The sequence below is a fragment of the Ambystoma mexicanum genome, chromosome 10, assembly GCF_040938575.1.
Source record: "Ambystoma mexicanum isolate Mex_15411 chromosome 10, UKY_AmexF1_1, whole genome shotgun sequence".
Classification (NCBI taxonomy): Eukaryota; Metazoa; Chordata; class Amphibia; order Caudata; family Ambystomatidae; genus Ambystoma; species Ambystoma mexicanum.
Genome location: NC_090932.1, coordinates 649,857,058 through 649,875,512, shown reverse-complemented (window position 1 = coordinate 649,875,512; position 18,455 = coordinate 649,857,058). Strand labels below are relative to the sequence as shown.

At 43.2% G+C, this 18,455-nt stretch overlaps 1 protein-coding gene across 1 annotated transcript in view; it reads right to left on the bottom strand.

Annotated features, from left to right (window-relative positions):
- The window catches only part of ANKMY1 (ankyrin repeat and MYND domain containing 1), a 674,408-nt gene that overhangs the window by 213,907 nt on the left and 442,046 nt on the right, over positions 1-18,455 (bottom strand). The window contains exon 13 of the mRNA XM_069618246.1: positions 9,957-10,070. Within this exon, the coding sequence (XP_069474347.1) occupies positions 9,957-10,070 (114 nt within the window). The remainder of the gene's footprint in view (positions 1-9,956; positions 10,071-18,455) is intronic.

Sequence of the window (18,455 nt, the reverse complement as noted above, 5' to 3'; positions counted from 1 at the left end):
GGGAAACTCCCCAACACGAGAGGTCGGGACTCTGCAAAAAGTAAAGAGAAAGGTTCAAAAATGGTACCGGACTTTACATCGAAAAAAGTGGAAGCCTCCCAAAATAAAATAAAAACAATGGCAATGATACATACCAACAACAGGGAGCAACACGAAAACTCACCAGGTCGGGTAAAGCCTGCAACCAGTGAGAAAAGGTCAGTTAAGGACACCAAGAACATTATACAGATTTCAGCAAGCGAGACTGACACGGAAAGTGAAAAAGAAGGTGTTTCTGATGATGGAGGCACTGATTCAGAAAGCAAAAGAGAAGGTGAACCCGAAGACTCCACCAAGGAGACAGATGGGGAACAACTAAAGACGGCATCCAGGAAAAAAAAGAAAAAAATAAACAAAACAAAAATGGAGCTCAAATCAACAAAATCAGGGGATACTAACTTCCTGAAAATGAGATCAACAAATAAACTCCCATTGATGGAGCATAAAGAAAAAAAGGAGAAATCTAAATTAAGTGAAGGTCTAAAGGTGATCAAAAGGCGGGGCACCACCCATAAAGGACTGCCAAACCCACTTCTATCGTGCCCCCTAAAGGCGTTCTTCACGCAACAATACAAAAGAAAGCTAAATACAGAGACGGAAGTAACAGACGCAGAGATGCTAGAAGTGGCACAAAGAACTCCGCCTGGTCCAAAGCAGAGGAAAACTGACATGGTCTGTACATTAAAACCAAAACCGGCTGCCGAAGAGGCCAGACCACAAGAAAATCCTAATAACAGGAATATTGAAGGAAGTAATAACCAAGAAGACTTGAGGGAGGTAGGGCAGCCGTCTACCAACCAAACAGACACAAGGAGCGATCCCCGATTCAAAGCATACAACAAGAAGATCAAAAGAACAAAGAAAGGGGCGCAGGCCAATCCAGGCGAAACAGAAGAAAGAGTGGAGGAGCAAGCGCTGGAGACATCACAGGCAGACCAAATAATGCTAGAGGCGCAACGGCGGAACCACTTGCAGGTCGAAAGAGAGCATCGTTTTGCCTGGACAAAGCCCCATTTGTCGACAGGTCAGTTAAGAACGCCACCATCGAAAAAAACAGATGAGGAAGCACGCCAGCGGGATAACCATCGAATGAACAAAATATCTTCAGGGTGTCCAATAGCAACAGATCAGGATCAAAGGTCAGCTATGGAGCGTTCAGCAATGGAATCAGCAGGGGTTTCTAGGAGAACGGATAAAACTCAATTATCCCCAAAGAACCGACAGCTAAGTGACATCGCAGCATCAATGCAGAAAGAATCCCCTAACAAGAAGCCAGACATGTTAGCAATCATGTCTGCGATGACCGTTGTACTAGCGCCGTTCTGTAAGCTCTACGAAGCCATAAAAGAGGAGATTCAAGACAACACCGCAATTCTTACGAACACGATAACAAAAATGTCACACGTGGAAAGCCACATAACGGCGGTGGAAGACCGAACAAGCAGTCACCAAAAGAATTGGGAAAGTAAAATTGAAGCCTTAGAAAGAAAGATTGAAACTATGGAACAAATAAATAGAAAACTAACAGTGCCAAAGACCTTTCTGCTACCTAAAATTCCAGACTCTCAGATACAGCTTATGGTCTAGGAAAAACCTATGTCAGCACCTGCAGCCAAGAAAAACAAAGGTCATCAACTCCTAAACAAAAAAAGGGACCTCCGAAAAATAGCACAGCGGATAGAGACAAACAAAAAGCCCAATGAAGGAAAAAAGGTGTTATTGGAACAGTCTGTAATAACACACAATATAACTGGGCCTCAAACAAGGGAGCATCAAGATAGCGTAAGCACCCCCCCCCATTAGAGAGCCACATAACAAGATCACCAAGAACAGTGGAGGACTTTATGACAAGCTCCGACTTAATGAATATATCGCAACATTGGGAAAAAAATGTCATTGAGATAAAGGAGGACGATATAAGGACAAACAGAAGTAGTGAAGATAACATCCAGAAAAAAGGTGTAAGTGATGTCGGAAAAGTAAGAACAGAAGAGGAACAACATGACAATGACCAAAGTCGCTTGCCAGTGGCAAAGAAAAGGGACCCCCAATATAAAACCCAAAGATACTCAAATGAGGAGCGTTACAAGGAGAAAATAAAAAGAACCAGAACTAGATGGAGCCCCAGACAACATCGACCATCAAGAGAGGAAGATGAAAGGAAAACGAAAACAAAAGAAGAGACACGTTTATTTAAGTTAGAACAAGTGGAATCAAAAAAAGAGTATCTAATATTAAATCGACCAACAGTATTACAGATAATAAAGAAAACGAAAACATTAAGGAAAATCAGAACTGAAGATCTCAAGTTAGTGGAACCATATCACAGCGAAAAAAGAGCTACAGCATATCTGCATGTAAAATCAGCAGGAATCAAATACATCGACCAGTCTGCATTCAAAGAAATTGAACATATGGGTTTTTCGCTTGACTGAAATAAAAAAAAGGGAAAGAAATGAGCAGGAGATCGAAAGGAAAGAAACGACAAAATATGCAATGCACTACCAATCAAAAACAGAGGACCTATACCGTTACAATCGCTGGAAGAATCCAAAGGCAGAAAAAGAAGCCCGGTGGGGGAACCAGCACACACAAAGAAATGGAAAACGTCAAAGCGAAAAAAAAATTGGAAAGAAGAAGAGGAAAATAATAGGCAAAAGATTGACTTGAAAAGAATGCATCCCGATTACGGCCATGGCTCATTTAGAAGTCGAAGAGAGGAAGATTATGAGCAGCGGACACAAATCGAGTCAGGTTCAAAAGCACAAGAGCTAAGGAATAACTGAAAGGAGTCTTACTCAGCCCAACCGAAAGGCCCATGGAAGTGGCTCACATCAACTTGGAACAAGAATAGCAGCAAATAGCAGCGACTAGGGCTGGCCGCGGCCAGCACAATGATTCTACAAGTGGAGCGGAGTGGCCCGAAAATGAAAAATATAGTCTGGGATCCTGGAATACGAGAGGCCATGCGCATCTAACGAGAGTAGGAGACGTGAATCTAGGCCTATATGACATAGTCTGTTTGCAAGAGACATGGTTGATGGACAAACCTACGCTCGACGGATTTACTGTGGAAATATCGCCAGCAGCTAAGGGCCTCTTAGGCAGACCATCGTCGGGTCTGTTAACGGCAATCAAAACAGGCTTGGGCCTAACAGAACCCAGAAAGTGGAAAGAAGCTTATGAAATGCTTGTGATTCTGACAACATGCTCACAACGTTGCGCGAAGAAGCGAGGCGGCCAACCAAACCTTCTAGCAATAATAATCTGCTATTGGAACCCGCAACGTATGTCAACAAATACCTTCTGCTCCAATATGGGAGCAACAATTGATCAGCTGTACGAAGACTTCAACAACATTGAAATCATCATATGTGGAGACTTCAATGCGAAATGCAATGAAGCATCTGAGGCGAAGTCGAGTGACGAACAACGGCCCGGTGGAACTGAAGCAACTAAGGACAGAGGAAAAGCATGGAATGAAGATATCAGATCAAGAAATATCCAAAACATAGACTCACTGTTCCCGGAGCAAAATAACATCCCAACTTGTTAACGATTTTCTTCAAAAGCAACATTAGACTACATATTCATCACGGAAGGTCTAACAACAAGTATTGAGAGTTTTAAAGTTCAAAGAACAATATACAGTGAGCAAAACCTATTGTCTTGTACTTGGCAAGGAATGAGACCGGTGAAATTGAACTATCACGTGGTCACTGAAGTAAATATCCAACAAACACGGCTCTGTTTAACAGAAGCGGACATCCAGAAAATCAAAAAAATCTTAGGACCAGAGAGTCGCTAGCAATTTGTTCAACAAAGCTGACGAAAGACCGAACTATCTGCCATTACTACTGGCATACCAAAAACCAGGGTCAGAAAAGCATCACTCAAAGCACGTGTATGACAAAGCAGTGGTTGAACAATGAAAAGTGGGGCGGAGATTGAGAAGAATGGCCAAGAAAACGAACGCCAAAGAAGATTGGATGAAATGGCAGTTAGAAGTGAAAAGGTACAACAGCTGGCGGAAACAACATAGAGCAGCACAATACCAAAACGATGCTGAAGAGATGATGACAAGATTATCAACAAAAAAATCTAGTGAATTCTGGACGCTGATAAAAACCATGACTAATACATCAAGTGCGACGCAGAGCAATGCAGTGTCGGAAGTAAAGTGGATAAACTACCTAACGACAGAATTCGACGGTCCAAAGGCAACCACACCCGTGATGGAGCGCGATCTCAACTCAACCTGGGTTGATGTATCAAACCCCGAAGACATAGAAACGACAATCAGGAAGATGAAAACATCAAGAGCTCCTGGTCCCGATGGACTGACGAACGTGGACCTCAAACAGTTTCCTAAAGAGTGGTCGGTAGTGATCGGTAAGATCTTCGCGGAATGCAGCAAAAAAAAACAGATTCCAGAGACATGGCAGAAAGCAGTCATAGTACCGGTCTACAAGAAGGGTAGTAGAGATGACCCACAGAGTTACAGGCCGATAGCGTTACTGGATATCATAGGAAAAATATACGCAACACACCTGCTCGAACACTTCAGGACCTGGGAAAGAAATGGTCGATCAAAAGACAACCTGCCAACGGGCTTCCAGAAAAATGGCAGTACAACGATTAACATCATGCTAATTAACATCCTGAAAGCCAAAGTGAAGGAAGGAGCGCCCAAGGTGTATTTGGCGTTCATGGATCTCTCGAAATCCTTCGACAAGATGGATCGAAATAAGCTGTGGTTGAAATTCCACGGCTGGAACTGCTCAACAAAAGTGCTCGATCCAATAAAAGCTCTCTACTCACAAACTAAGATACGAGTTAACCTAAATCACCAAGGCACTATATCGGAAGAGATCATGGTAAACAGGTGTGTCAAACAAGGATGCCCTCTGGCCCCGGCCCTATTTATTGCGTTCTTAGGAGATTACCTGCATCTGAAGCAAAAATTAGGGCCTTCCCGCCGAAAATTGGTAAAACCATCATCCCAAGACTCTTGTACACAGATGATGTTATCCTAATATAGCAGCCGAAAATCGGGCTGCAACGCAAACTATCTAATCTGGCGAAATACATTGACGATAACCATCTAGAGATAAACAAAGCGAAAACGAAAATTTTGGCAATCGAGAAAGCACCAAATAAACCAACCAAACAAATGACCTGGTTTCTCGACAATACCAAAATAGAAATGGTAAAAAACATCAGATATCTCGGAGTCCAAATTGACAGCTCAGGAACGGATAAGTCTATGCAAGACATGCTGTGGGATAAAGCCAAACGACTAACTTCGCAAACGAGAGCAGTCAACAACAAGTTTGGGAAGCTCTCATTAATCCCTGCAATAAACTTTTACAAGACCAAAGTTGTACCAGCCCTGGTGTATGGAATGGAAGCCTCTCTGTATATCCCACGTCCTCTCTGGAACAAACTGGAGGGGCTTGTTTGGAAAGCAGTGTTAGGCTTAGGCCTCCATGCCAGCCATCAGAGGAGAATTGGGCTTAGTGTCACTAACATCTATGGTCGACCAAAGTGCCATGTGACTCTATAGGAAAATCATCATGGCAGACACATTACCCGTATATAACATCATCAGGGAAGAAATCGAAATCGGTAAATGTGAAGCCCTAAATAAATGGCCTGAAAACAGAAAAGAAAAGCTAAGCGAAATAGCCTGCACAGAAAAGGAGCTAAAAGAAAATCCTGACAGAATTAAACAAAAAATTGAGGAGATGGACTGGATACACACGATTGAGAAAGCAGCAGAGAACAAACTCTTAACTCATCTTCCTCTGACTTTTAACAAAGTGAAAAAACCACAAAACTATTGTGCCAAATTTCCAGAAAAAAGGAAGAGAAATCTCTTCATGAAAGCCAGACTAAATCTACTGCTAACACATGAAATTATAACCATCCGGGGATTGAAGAGCAAAAATGGTTGCCGCCTATGTTAAAAGGCAGAAGTGATTGAAACTCTGAAACATCTGGTGATAGACTGTCCCAAAACCAAACAAAACAGAAGTACTTATCTCCTACCACTGATAACAAACCTGTGGATGCTACAAGAAGACGAGTTGTGGAACAGATTAATCTCAGGAGAAACCACCAAATGGACGGTGGCCATGGTTAACTTAATTGAACTAGCATTCCAGCAGATCAACCAGGGACCGATTGCATCGACTCCCCAGTCGAACTGAGACTCAACTAGTGGATTGGTTTGATGAGGGAATCTTCTGATCACCCAAGATAAACCAGAGGGACTCGACATAGGACTGGGGAGGAACCTAGAACCTAGAACTGAAGAAACTAAGTTGTTCGAACTCTTGATAAAATTCAGGACTTCCTGAATAAAATTCAATAAAAAAAATAAAAAAAAAGAGAAACAGATTTACCTGAGGCTAGCTTGAATATGTCCGCACAGGCTAGTGAGACAATGCACACCATTTCTTGCAGGCTGAAACTACTACAGCACTTTGTACTTTTGGTCCCATCTAAAGCATATGGCAGTGTATGATGCCCTTATTCTAGAGATGAGCACTACATTGAATGAATAGTACATTTGTCTGCCAGGATACAAAGTTATGTGTCTGGTGGAAGTGAAGCCTATGTCCAACACATTATTAGATGGGTTAAGAAAAAGTCTGTTTCAAAATGGTTTAAATCTATTCACTTGTTCCCAGTCCACTGGAACATCCAGGTTATGGTTGTTTGCCTTGTCTATAAGGATGTATATGGTCCTAAATGGACTGGCTCCTTCATACAGAGCAAATAATGCAGTAGTTGGCTCCTCTGCTCCAGTACCCTAGGTTTGTCAGAAGCGTATATAGTTAGAAATTATGAAGTATGGTGACATGCCACCTTAAAACCACTTCTCTGTAATAAGTTATCTGTATAATGAGGATCAAAGAGATGCACCATTGACCAATATACTAGTATGCCAAGTGAAGATGTGTGTGAAGTGGGGGATAGGGCCGTGATGAAGCCCCATGTTTGTTTATTGGGACTTCTATGTTGAGGTACCCAGAAGATCCCCTGGTCATCCTCCCAATAGATGCAGGGAGCAGTTACAGGTATAGGAGTAATCTATACCCAGGTTAAAGATCCTGCAGTCCAACTAGCCAGATCCAAAGTTCCAGAGAAGAAAAACATATTGATTCATCGGCAGTCAGCCGGTTACAGTTGGTGTAGATCCTGCATTAGAGAATGACCCACTACAAAGGCTCAGAGAGATTATTCCCAAGCCCTAGGTTCCTGTGTATGATTTAATGTTGCCAGGTAACAGTTATCTAATACCATTTACCAATGCAAATTATACAATTGTACTAGTCTATTATCTACTGGCATAGTGTTCCTTTTGAGGGTGATACAAAGTTGCTATTTTACCGAGGGCAAGCATTCCTCAAACACCGTCTAAAGATTTACCAGCATCAGGTTACACAAGCTGGAGAAGCAAGGGACCTGTATTTTTCCCGAGCAGTGCTCTGCAGTACGAAGAAAGGGGCAGCCCAAGACGATGGATGGGCCACATAAAGACTTGGTCCAGAACTTAAAAACCAGAGAAAGCTCAGGTGAACCTATGAAAATCAGCCAATCCCAGTGACTTCCCAATTTCACCATACAGTACAGCTGCAAACCCTCACAGGGAACTCAGCCCATATGTTGGGATCACAGCCCTATAATGGCTCATGGACTAATTTAGTTGGAGTGGGAATTTATAGAGAGAAGGTCGATGATTGGAGAAGGAGCAGGGGCTGGCTAGAGGAGTTCGGAGGAGTGTTGCAAGCACAGAGAATGATTTGAGGAGGTTGCAAAGAGAAAACATATTGGAGGAGATGGATCTCACTTAAAAAGAAAAATACCAAAGCCCAAAATGCTGAATTCTTTTTTTCTTTAAATCCATTTCACTGCATATATAGCAGAGATGACCCCCCGCAGCTCCCCTGTACTCTGCAATATTTATTATCAGCCCAACCCACCCCCTATATATATGCAGCGAAATGCAGCATTTTAAATTCAGTTATTTGGGCTTCAGTATTTTTAGCTGTGCAGTAATGGGGTGATACTAAGGAGACATTGTGAGACCAGAGGAGGGAAAGAGGTGGTTGCGGTGAAGATTGGTGGTAGAGAGGAGGCGTTTGATGTCAGTAAGGTGGAGTTTGGAAAACAGCAGATAGAAAATGGTAAAACTGAGTTTAAGAGCCTTACCATTACCATTACCAAAAGGACCAACTGGCAAAGATGCAACCACAAGCATGCTCGCTTATTATCTAAAGGGGCTTTGGAGATACTCTATTTAATTGAACAACGGGTTGTGATTTGATTTTTCATGTTTTAAAATCAATGTTGATTGACCTCTCAAATGTTGCATTATTACTGTCAAGTCAAGTCAATACTTTTGTTTCAGAAAATACACTATCACTGTAATACAACTCTTCACTGGAAAGTATATGACAGAGTCAATGCCTTCTTTTGAAAAAAAATCACATGCAGAACTACACATACAACCTGTCCTTACAGCATCCTTCATCTCCTTGTGCACCATGCAATTCAACTCAACCATACTTGCTTTTCCAAATTCCACGAATGTTAGACTAAACATAACACAGTCAAGACTTCAGTAACATGTTATGATCTACATTCCATGGTTCTTCCATATATTCTGCACATATCTATTCAAAAACGCGTTCTTCTAATACGTGTGTGGCACTATAAAGAAGGTCTTAGGATAGGCTGATTATCTATATGGAAGGTAAATGGGAGCAGAAGCTCAGACATCTTCTTGTGATGCCTACCTTAACCTAGCCGTATCCTTCATGATGCTCTGTGTTATGTTGGTAAAAAACACAAGCCAACAAAATGTATATGCATGTATATAGTTATGAAGTTATGTACATAGCCTCTTACAATGTTGATGCAATGTTGGGTTCTGTGACTGTACTGGATGTTTCATAACGGAACCGGGCTCATGACCACTCATGGTTCTGGGGAGAATGTTTTGGTTAGATGAGGGACCGTTGTGGTGATGGGGAAAGGCTTGGGGCTGCTGGAGCTACGTCTGAAATAAAGAATTTTATATCTTACCATGCTCAGAGGATCATTAAGTTTAATATTCTGCCCCTAGAATTTCGAACACACTGTGTTCCTCTTTGCCCTACAATTGAGTACCCTGACTCTATGTATCTTTGTTCTATGTATATTACGGTTCAATGTTAGAACAACACATTTCTTTATTCAAATGCTAACTGGTCGAAAATATTTTGCTTAAAATGTTTACTGCTAAATGCAGGGGGGTTACCCCCACACCTCCCAACCTATCCCTCACTGCCCACTTATATGTATCTAACACCAAACAACCATCTACTGAAAAAATGCGGTATAAGATTAGGTAAAAAAGTGTTGACCAATTTACATTTGATCGAAGAGGGGAGTAACGTATATTACTATGTAGAGCCCTTGGTTGCCTCCCGAAGCCAGTGTAAGGTCTGCAATATAAAAATACCACAAAGAAAAGATACATGATAGGATTATGGAGCACAATTAAATAAAAAATAGATGCTTATCTGACTTTAAATTTATTTCTAAAAAACATACTGTAATAAAAGAAATCTAGTAAAAATAACATGTTCCTTGACTGTTCATGCTCTTGCGCATCTTGAATACCACCGAAATTCTAGTATAAACATTTCAGTCAAGTTTTCAGAAATTATAGTTAAACTGAAGGATACAAGTTTTTCATTCCAGCATAGCTTTCTTCTTCATAATTGTATTGTAAGCAAATGCACGCAGTTATTTTATGCCGCTCCAACGGGTTTATGAAGACTTTCTGTGCTTTATGAATTTTGCATGAATACAACAACAATGCAGCTATTTTAAGGAATGCTATGTAAAGTATTAGCGTTTACCTGAAAGAATTTGTAGTAGCCATAATCGATTGCAGTTCCTACTACTGATTTCTCATCATTCCCAAAGGTAATTGGCATCAAGACATTTGCGCCAGCACTAACCAGTCTGTCAACCTGTAGTGAGTGAAAAATATAGCAAGAGTCATTTACAGTAATTAAGTATGCTATTGAAAATGCCATCTATCCTGCAATCTATCTCTATAAAGATAGATGCTACAATTTGAAGGGTTATTTAAGTAGCTACACACACCATTGAGAGTGCTGTTACTAAGAAGTTATGGCCCTCGGCCGAAGTTAATATGCCTGAGCCTATAAACGAAGGAAAAAACAACAATGTGAGAATGGACGAATACATCAGGTTCAGTGACAGAGCCACTTCTAAGAGGTTCTGAGAACAATGTCCAGTAACAATCATACGCTCTTTTGTCCTGGCATTAGTCGACAATACCCATGTTGATTAGTCTCGCTGGGTGTGTGGCCTATCATGGTTTTTAATGAGCCCCTACCAGGCAAGCCTGGTTATGTTACCCCTTTTCCCTGATTTACCGAAGCAACACATAGGGCCTCATCACGAGTTGGGCTGTAGTCCTGGCTGTAATACAGCCAACTGTAATAGCCCTAGCACCAACCGGCCCCGTGGTATTACCACCAGATCACGGGTTGGGCCTTAACGGTAAATCCCCATTCCTGATTAGGTCCATTGGATCCAATGGGGAATTTTACCGCCGAAAACAGGGATTTTCACCTGCAGAAAAAAGCTGGAGGTAAAACAGCCAATGCAAACCGTTACCACCGCATTTAAGGGCTACAGCACAACTCGTGATGAGGCCCATGAAGTTTATCCTTTTGTCTTGCAGTTTCTCGATGCTTTACTGAGGCAAGATGTGTAGCTTTCCCTCTTGTTTTAGGTGTTCTACTGAAGAACATTTTCTTCCTCCTGCCTAGATATTTCTCAGGTTGCAATAACAACGATCCCCCAGCCAAGGATTTCTCCAAGGAAGAAAACTTGTTTAGGTGTCAGTGGTGGCTTTGGAGGTACCACCGGTATCTGGATTAGAGCTCCCAACATGCTCCCTATTCCAACTTCTCTTTCTGAAGTCCTGGTTCATTCCAGTCTATGACACAGTCTCACAACAGTCTCTCTGCTCAAGCACTTACTCTAAGCAGGGCCTATTCTGCAGTATGGAAGATTTGGCGCATTCACCTCTGTTTCTATACCCTTCTAGAGGTGCAGCCTTATTGTTTTGGTCACTTCAGGTTCTTAATCACTATCTCATCTTCTCTCACTATAACACCACTGACACTCAAGAAGGCCATGCTGACTACTTCAACTTAAGCGGGCATATGCCTCTTTTAATAGTTAGATGTTGTCAGTAATTGCTTCAATGATTGACCTGTTTGGTGGGTCCCTTTTCCCAATAAATTCTGCATTTATGAGTGATAATTGGTCCTGCTCCTCCCAAGGAGCAATCCCCTGTGTAAGTTATTCTCATGTTTGGTGCAAGTGTCAACAAACCTATTCAGCCTTTTGCCTGGCCCCATAGCCCAAGCTCTAAAACAGCCTGTCAGCCATCTTAGGATCAGGCACAGGTATGTGGAGGTGGACAGATTCAAATTCCTTTTGGCAGTGGTTCAACGAAGTTCATTTGTTTGCTGTCATTATCTACATGCTGTGACAAAGGGACTTTATGGTCCTCATCGCATGGACGGGACGTGGAAACGTCATCCCCAGATCCCTGAAGGAACCTGCAGTGCTTAAATTTATATCCCCACGTCAAGTGACACATTCTATTTATAACTCCAAAAGTTTGTGAAATAAGTCTCCCAGAATGATCATCTTTATCAAAGGGAAAACCTGGAACAGATCCATAAGTGTAAGTCACAGATTTGGGAGAAGGAAGACGATGAGAATAACCATAAGCAGGTCTCTGAAGCATGGGAGGATGCTGGAGAATAGATCCCATGTCCAAGTTACCCAGACTCTGTAAACAAATACACTACGAAAGAATGACATCAAGCATAATCTCTCTCTCTAGCAGAAAAAAAACCCAGAAAGAATTCAGGAAACACAGTTACAGATTGAGGGGCAAAGGGATTATGGGGAGGACATTCATGGAGGGCTTAAAACCCTCTCACCTTTAATACCGCGAGAGACGAGGAGTGTAGCCCTACAATCAAACACATATAAATGGTTCAATCTCTTCCCCACACCAAAGGTAGACATGAAGGGCGAAAGGTAATGTTTCCATCAACCACGAGGGGGGAAGAGTATCCAGCCAGTAACCCCCTGTTAGATTAAATGTGAGAAACCCCTACTCTAGGCAGACTGAAGGAGAAATACTTCTCCAATCCCTCCCCCACACAAAAAGCATTCACAGCATAAACACTGACTTGCTGGACACAGGGGATTGCAAATCCGAACCAAGAGGGGAGGATCCTTCCAACAAGAGGCAGAGAACAGCGTTACAAGCCAGAACACAAGCAAACATTCACAGGAAATGGATGCAAAAAAGGTGGCAGGCTTATTTTAAGACTTCCCCCATGAAGTTAAATCTATAAAACATCCCTGCTTCTAAGCATGCCCAGATAAGTCATTTAACACTCCAGACAATTAGAGAGAAGGCATCTTGACAAGCCCCATAAATGGGAATGTTACTAGGACAACAGTGAAATGGAGGTCAAAAGTGCAAAGCTAGCCAGTGGCAGTGCAGGAGATGTGCACACCTGTTGGGGAAGGCGTTCAGGATGGTAGGGGGTGGAGAAGAACCCCAGAGGAAAGAGAAGGTGGTATCTTGTAAGACCTGGAGAAGAAAGGAGTGGGCAGACTGTAAGACCTGGCAAAAGAGGAGACTCCTCTAGGGGAGAAGAAGAAGAGTGGTGGAAAGGAGAGGTGATATTGGAGGAGCAAGGTAGAGAAGAGGCAGAGTGGAAGAGAGGAGCACCTATTCAGGCATAGTGGAGGAATAAAAAGGCAGACTGGAGAAAAGGAGAGGTAATACTGGAGAGGTAAAGGAGAGAAGAGGCGTATTGCAGTAGAGGAGAACCAATACAGGCAGAGGGGAGGACAGGGGAGAAGGTGATACCAGAGGAGAAACAAAGAGAAGAGTTGAAAAGGTGGACAGTAGGAGATGATAATGGAAGAGTGTAGTGGAGGGGAGGTGGTGAAAAGAAAGAGGAGACAAGAAGAACTACTTCAAGGAGGAGAAGGGGGTGACAAGAGAGCTCACCTCAGAAGGAGAAAAGGTAAGACGGGCACTTAATCTCCAGCTGGGAGAGATAAAAATGGAAACAGAGAAAAAGGGAACCAGGAAGGCTTTGCTGGGAGGAGAAGAAGGTGTGCTAAGCATCTTATCCCCAGAGCAAAGAGCCCGAGGAGTTTGACCTATGAACAGTCAAAGACAGTGGTCCAGATACCAAGCCCACAGTGGTCCAGAGAACAACCACAGAGGGAAAAGTGGATGTGTTGGCCAAGGAGAAGACTGAGAGAAGAAGTAGGGGCCCAGGGGAAGGAAGAGAGAGGAACGGCAGTAGATCTGGTCAAAGAGGAGACAAAGAGAGATGTGGCTGAAGATCTTGCCAACAGGACGGAGGGAACCAGGACATAAACCATAGCCATAGACAAAGCCCAGAGCAAAAAGGCTCAAATGCTGATCCAGTGCCAGATGCAGGAACAAGGTCATGCCCATGGCCAAAGGGGAACACAAGATAAGAGGGCAAAAGCCCTGATAAAGGATAAATAGAAAGCCAAAGTAGAACAAGAGGAGGCCATAAACAAGAAAAAAGAGAATGCACCCGAGAAGAGGGCAGAGAAGGTAAGGACGGAGACTTTGAACAACGAAAAAGAAAAAGCATCCCCAAAGAGTCACCCAAAGACTACCCCAGGGAGAATACAAGAATATCTAAGGAAACATGTGACAGTATCAGGGATACTTAAACCACTCCATGTATAAACATTTTTGCATCTTTTATGGTGACTTGCAACAGCGTGGAGCACAAGTAATCAGTCTCTGTCTTTTCCTTTGTTGCTGCAGGTTTTTAGTCGAGTTATGGTCTGTGGTCTACGTTGCACTTGCACAGAGCCTCTCTCTGTTCATGGACCCAAGATCAGGTACAATATCCCTCTAGTCTTTTTCATGCATAAGCTGTAGTCAAAATAGTCATTTACTGTGGCTGATTGCATTGGGGTTTGTCCTCACTATCATGGTGTCTGGCACTCTGACATTAATGGGCTCTCTCCCTCCCTACCCATGAGGCCTATCTCCCCCTAGGTGATAATGGGATCTTCCAGAAATTGGCAACTGAGGGGCAAGTTCCAGCATATACCACCCCCATGGATCGCCACACAGAGCTGTTGGCTTCATCAGGCCCTCAGTTCCCCCAATAGGTGCCTCAAAGGTGATTTTCTCATAGATCATATAGATGGTAATTCTTACTCCATTTCCATTAGCCAAAGGTTTCATTAAACATTGTATTCTGCTGTCAGCTTTGTAAATCCTATCCTCATTATGAAAGCATGTAAACAATTTCTGAGTGATTAATTTACTGCACAGAAGAGGGTGCTTATTCCCACAAATGGGCCCTCTCAAGAAATCCCATGGCCATGGAAAAGAAAAATAGGTGTCTTCTAATCCTAATCAGGAAAAGAGTTGGACAATGCAAGCCCTAAAGATATACATAGAAAGGGGTTCACCGAATCGTTACTAGGCGTTCTAGTTAGGGATGAAAAAAAGTAGAAATGTAAATTGACTAGCTGACTGCACATGTGATGAAGCCATTGAACACAGCGGATCCAGAGGAAAAGGAATTTCTTTCTGAATGGCCTTCAGCAGCAATAATAATAGTAGTAGTAGTAGTAGTAGTATTTGTAGTAGTTTATTTGTAAAGCACCGATATTCATTGTCATGGCCTTACATTGCTTTTGTTTGCATGCCCTAAGGGACCAAAGTCCAAGGTATGGGAAAATTGTCTGAAAGGTTAGAATGCAGGTGTGCATTTGGCCAAAAGGATGTTGGGTGGGATGGCCAGGCCACAGTTACCTACCCAAGTCGATCAGGCATGTGAATGGAGTCTGTGAGGTGGTCACGAGAGTGAGCGAGTGCAGGAGATTAGTTATCTGTCCAGCTAGACTGAATTGTTGTCATGGGATTTAGCTGCATTCTGATGGCAGAGATGTTGTGCCTTGTGTTTTAAACTGGTGTATGGAGGCAAATGCTTGCTGGTGGGCGGCCGTGCCTGCGCCTGTGGTCCAGAGCAGTGGTGTGTTATACGTACCCTTCAATCCCAGCTGGTTCTTCATTTTCGATGTGGCCATGGAGTCTGCTCATCAGGTCTGTTCGGACTGACATTTTACCTTGCCCTGGAGATACCCTGGGGAGGCAAACAGTGTCATGGCCTAGGTGTTATGAGGATAAGCATGAAGTGGGGATGGGTTTATCGGGATACAGATGGGAAGAGCCAGGTTTAGAGGGCCTTCCTAAAGGAGAGGTGGACCTTTAAGCCGGGGATGCTGATTGGATGAGGAATTCATAGCACATGACCTTGAAAGTGGCCTGTCAGCCCATAGGAAGCCAGTGGAGCACCCTGAGGGCAGAGGGCAGGGGTAATGTGTTCCCTGGGGGAGAGGGCAAGGAGGAGCCTAGCTGCAGAGAGTTAGACTCATTGGAGCTTTCTGAGCTGATAGGCAAGGGCACTCAGATAAAGGGAATTGGCGTAGTCTAGGCAGGAGATGATGATGGCCAAAACTGCTGGGACTCTGTGTGGGTAGGAGAGATAGGGGATGTTTCATCAGAGGATGCAGAGGTGAAAGTGACATGATCTAGATACAGCGTTGATGTGGTGAGATAGTGTTAGATCCAAATCCAAGGTGCATCCCAGGTTATTCACTGAGCTAGATGCTGCGGGCGGAAGGCTGACGGTGGATGGCCAGGGGGTGGGTTGGGGGGAAGAGTGCTGTCTTACCACAGATCCGGATTTCGGTTTTACCAGGATTAAGGAGGAGGTGTTTAGACGTCATCCAATTTCTGTGAGGCAGGAGGCAAGGTCAGGACGGGGAGGAGCCAGGATTTTGGGAATCCTGAAAATTATCTGGGTGTCATCGGCATAGTTGTAGCAAGTTAGGTCATATGAGTGGGTGGGCACAGGAAGGGGGCTTAGGCAGAGGTTGAAGAGGCGGGGGAAAGGGAGGCTCCCTTTGGGACCCTGTTGTAGACTGCGCGAGGGGTGGAAGAAGGGTCATTTGTGAACGATTGATGATGAAACAGGAGATCCATCTTAAAGCAATGTCCCTGGTGGTGTTCTTGGAGTGAATGATAGTTGTTTCTCTCTGGTTAAAAGGGTAATCCCTCAGAGGGAGTCCATATTCTTCCCATGAGGGATCCCACCCATCTCCTATGGGAGTTAGTGGTCTAGGGGATGGTATTACCTCATCTTCTCCTGTTGCTTCGAGGTTCTCCTCCTTGTTAGAGGGAATGGATGATTCTGATATAGTATCTCCATCAGGGACATTTTTTATCTTTTCCCAGATGTAGTAGGAATATTGAGCAAAGTGAATACTACAATCTTTTGGAACTGGAAGAGGGATATTCCTGTGTTATTTGGGCATCAAGAGCTCTTCTCTCTTCCCCATAATAAAGTTGACACAATCGTATTGTGATTAGAGTCAGAGTTGTTCTCTACCTCAAGTCTTTGGCCATGCAAAAAAGAAAATCTTGGTCCCAACCCCCAATCAGGTTGTTTCTCTGGGTTCTCTCCATCTCCCTTCCTACTTCAAGACTGAGATAGAGGTCCCCATAGGATTTCATGCACACAGAGTTCTACCAGCTCACGTCTCTTAATATGCATCAGATCATAAGACAAGTTTAGGATGGCAATTTTCTATCTCCTCCCCATTGGACAAGAGAGGCAATTCCTTTAACCTTCCCCCTTCTGTAGTTTCCTCTCAGAGGGATAAGATAAATAACTGAGTTGCTAAGGGTTTTAACCTTCTGCGCTAGAGAAATTATTATTTTGTCCCTACTGGGAATTAGGTATCCATGGGGAAAGAAAAGGTTACATGTATTATTCTCTACATTTTTCCTAGTGGGAAAATGGCTTGAGGTCAAGGGGAGAAACCAGACTCCTACTCGTTGGCCCCAATGGGGAAGTGGCTCTTGAGATCCTCCCATAGGATCCATTGGTAGAAAAAAAATCGATTAGCTTTTTCCTCCAGTATAAGAATCATGGAACTGGAACTGATCTTGGTTTCTTGGGTGTATAATCCATTAACGGTAGAGGTTATGTTAATCTGCTCTTTCCTAGGTGTAGAAACGGTGGGGCTAGGGATTTTTGTACTTCTGTGCGATCCCCAGTGTATATCAATCGAACACGATCCCACGTCTGACACCCTACATGAGGAGTCAGGTATAAAACTCAGACACAAGTTATCCATGTTTTTGGTTACAGATGTTTATTGAAAATAAAATGGTTGGGAAAAGGCCTCTCTGACCCTGCTCTAAGAGGAATTTCCCTACATAAACCAAAACTAAGGTCAGTCTTTGTCAGCATGTCGAAATCAAACTGTCCTTATGTCCAAAAGTTCTATTCTGACCCTCACACTCAAACTAACATTATAAAGATGAAAAGGGAAATGTCTTTAACCTTTGGAAGTTCTTGCAAAAGTGTTCATGAAAGAATAATAAGTAGTTCCAACACAACAAGTTCTCTATATCAGGAGAGCCCTCACTCCACAATGGGGTTCACTTCCCCTGGGTTTCTCTTCTTCAAAGTTTCAACACAAAAAGCTCTTGATAACAGAAGCGCTGTTGTTCCACAATGGGGTTTCCATCCCCTGGGCTTCTCATCCTTGAAGTTTCAAATCAAAAAGTTATTTGCAATTGAAGAGCTCTTGTTCCACAATGGGGTTCCTTTCTCCTCGGTTTTGCTTCCTTGTAGTTTCAACTCAAAAAGTTCTTGATAATGGAATAGCCCTTGTTCCCTTCCCCCAGGCTTCTCTTCCTCAAACACAGTTATTTGTGTATTATTTGCTCCAATATTGCACTGCCACAGGCAACGCTTCCTAGCTTTGTAATCCTTTTTGTCAGGATTTGACTTTTCTTTATATGATTAACACAGTTCTGATATTTCTGTACTTAAGAGTTCTTAACACATTTGTCACTGCCAGGTGTACTTCCCTGCCATGACTTCTGCTGTTGCACACTTGTAACTCACCTGGTATACTATCCTGCCAGGACTTTTCTGGTTCACACACTCTTGTTATTGCCTCGTAAACTCTACTGCCAGGCTTTCTTATTCTTCCACACTTGCAATTGCCTGGTATAATTTTCTGCCAGGGCTTCTCGTTTCACAAAGTTGTAACTTGCCTAGCACGGTTGCTGATACGCCCCATGGTCCCCACTGCCTTTGAGCTGACTCACCAGATCTTTCTGGCATTCTCCGGCTTGTTCACAGTCATTCGGTGAAGGTACGCCACTTGGCTTCCCTTTGTTGCTGTTTGCAGTTCGG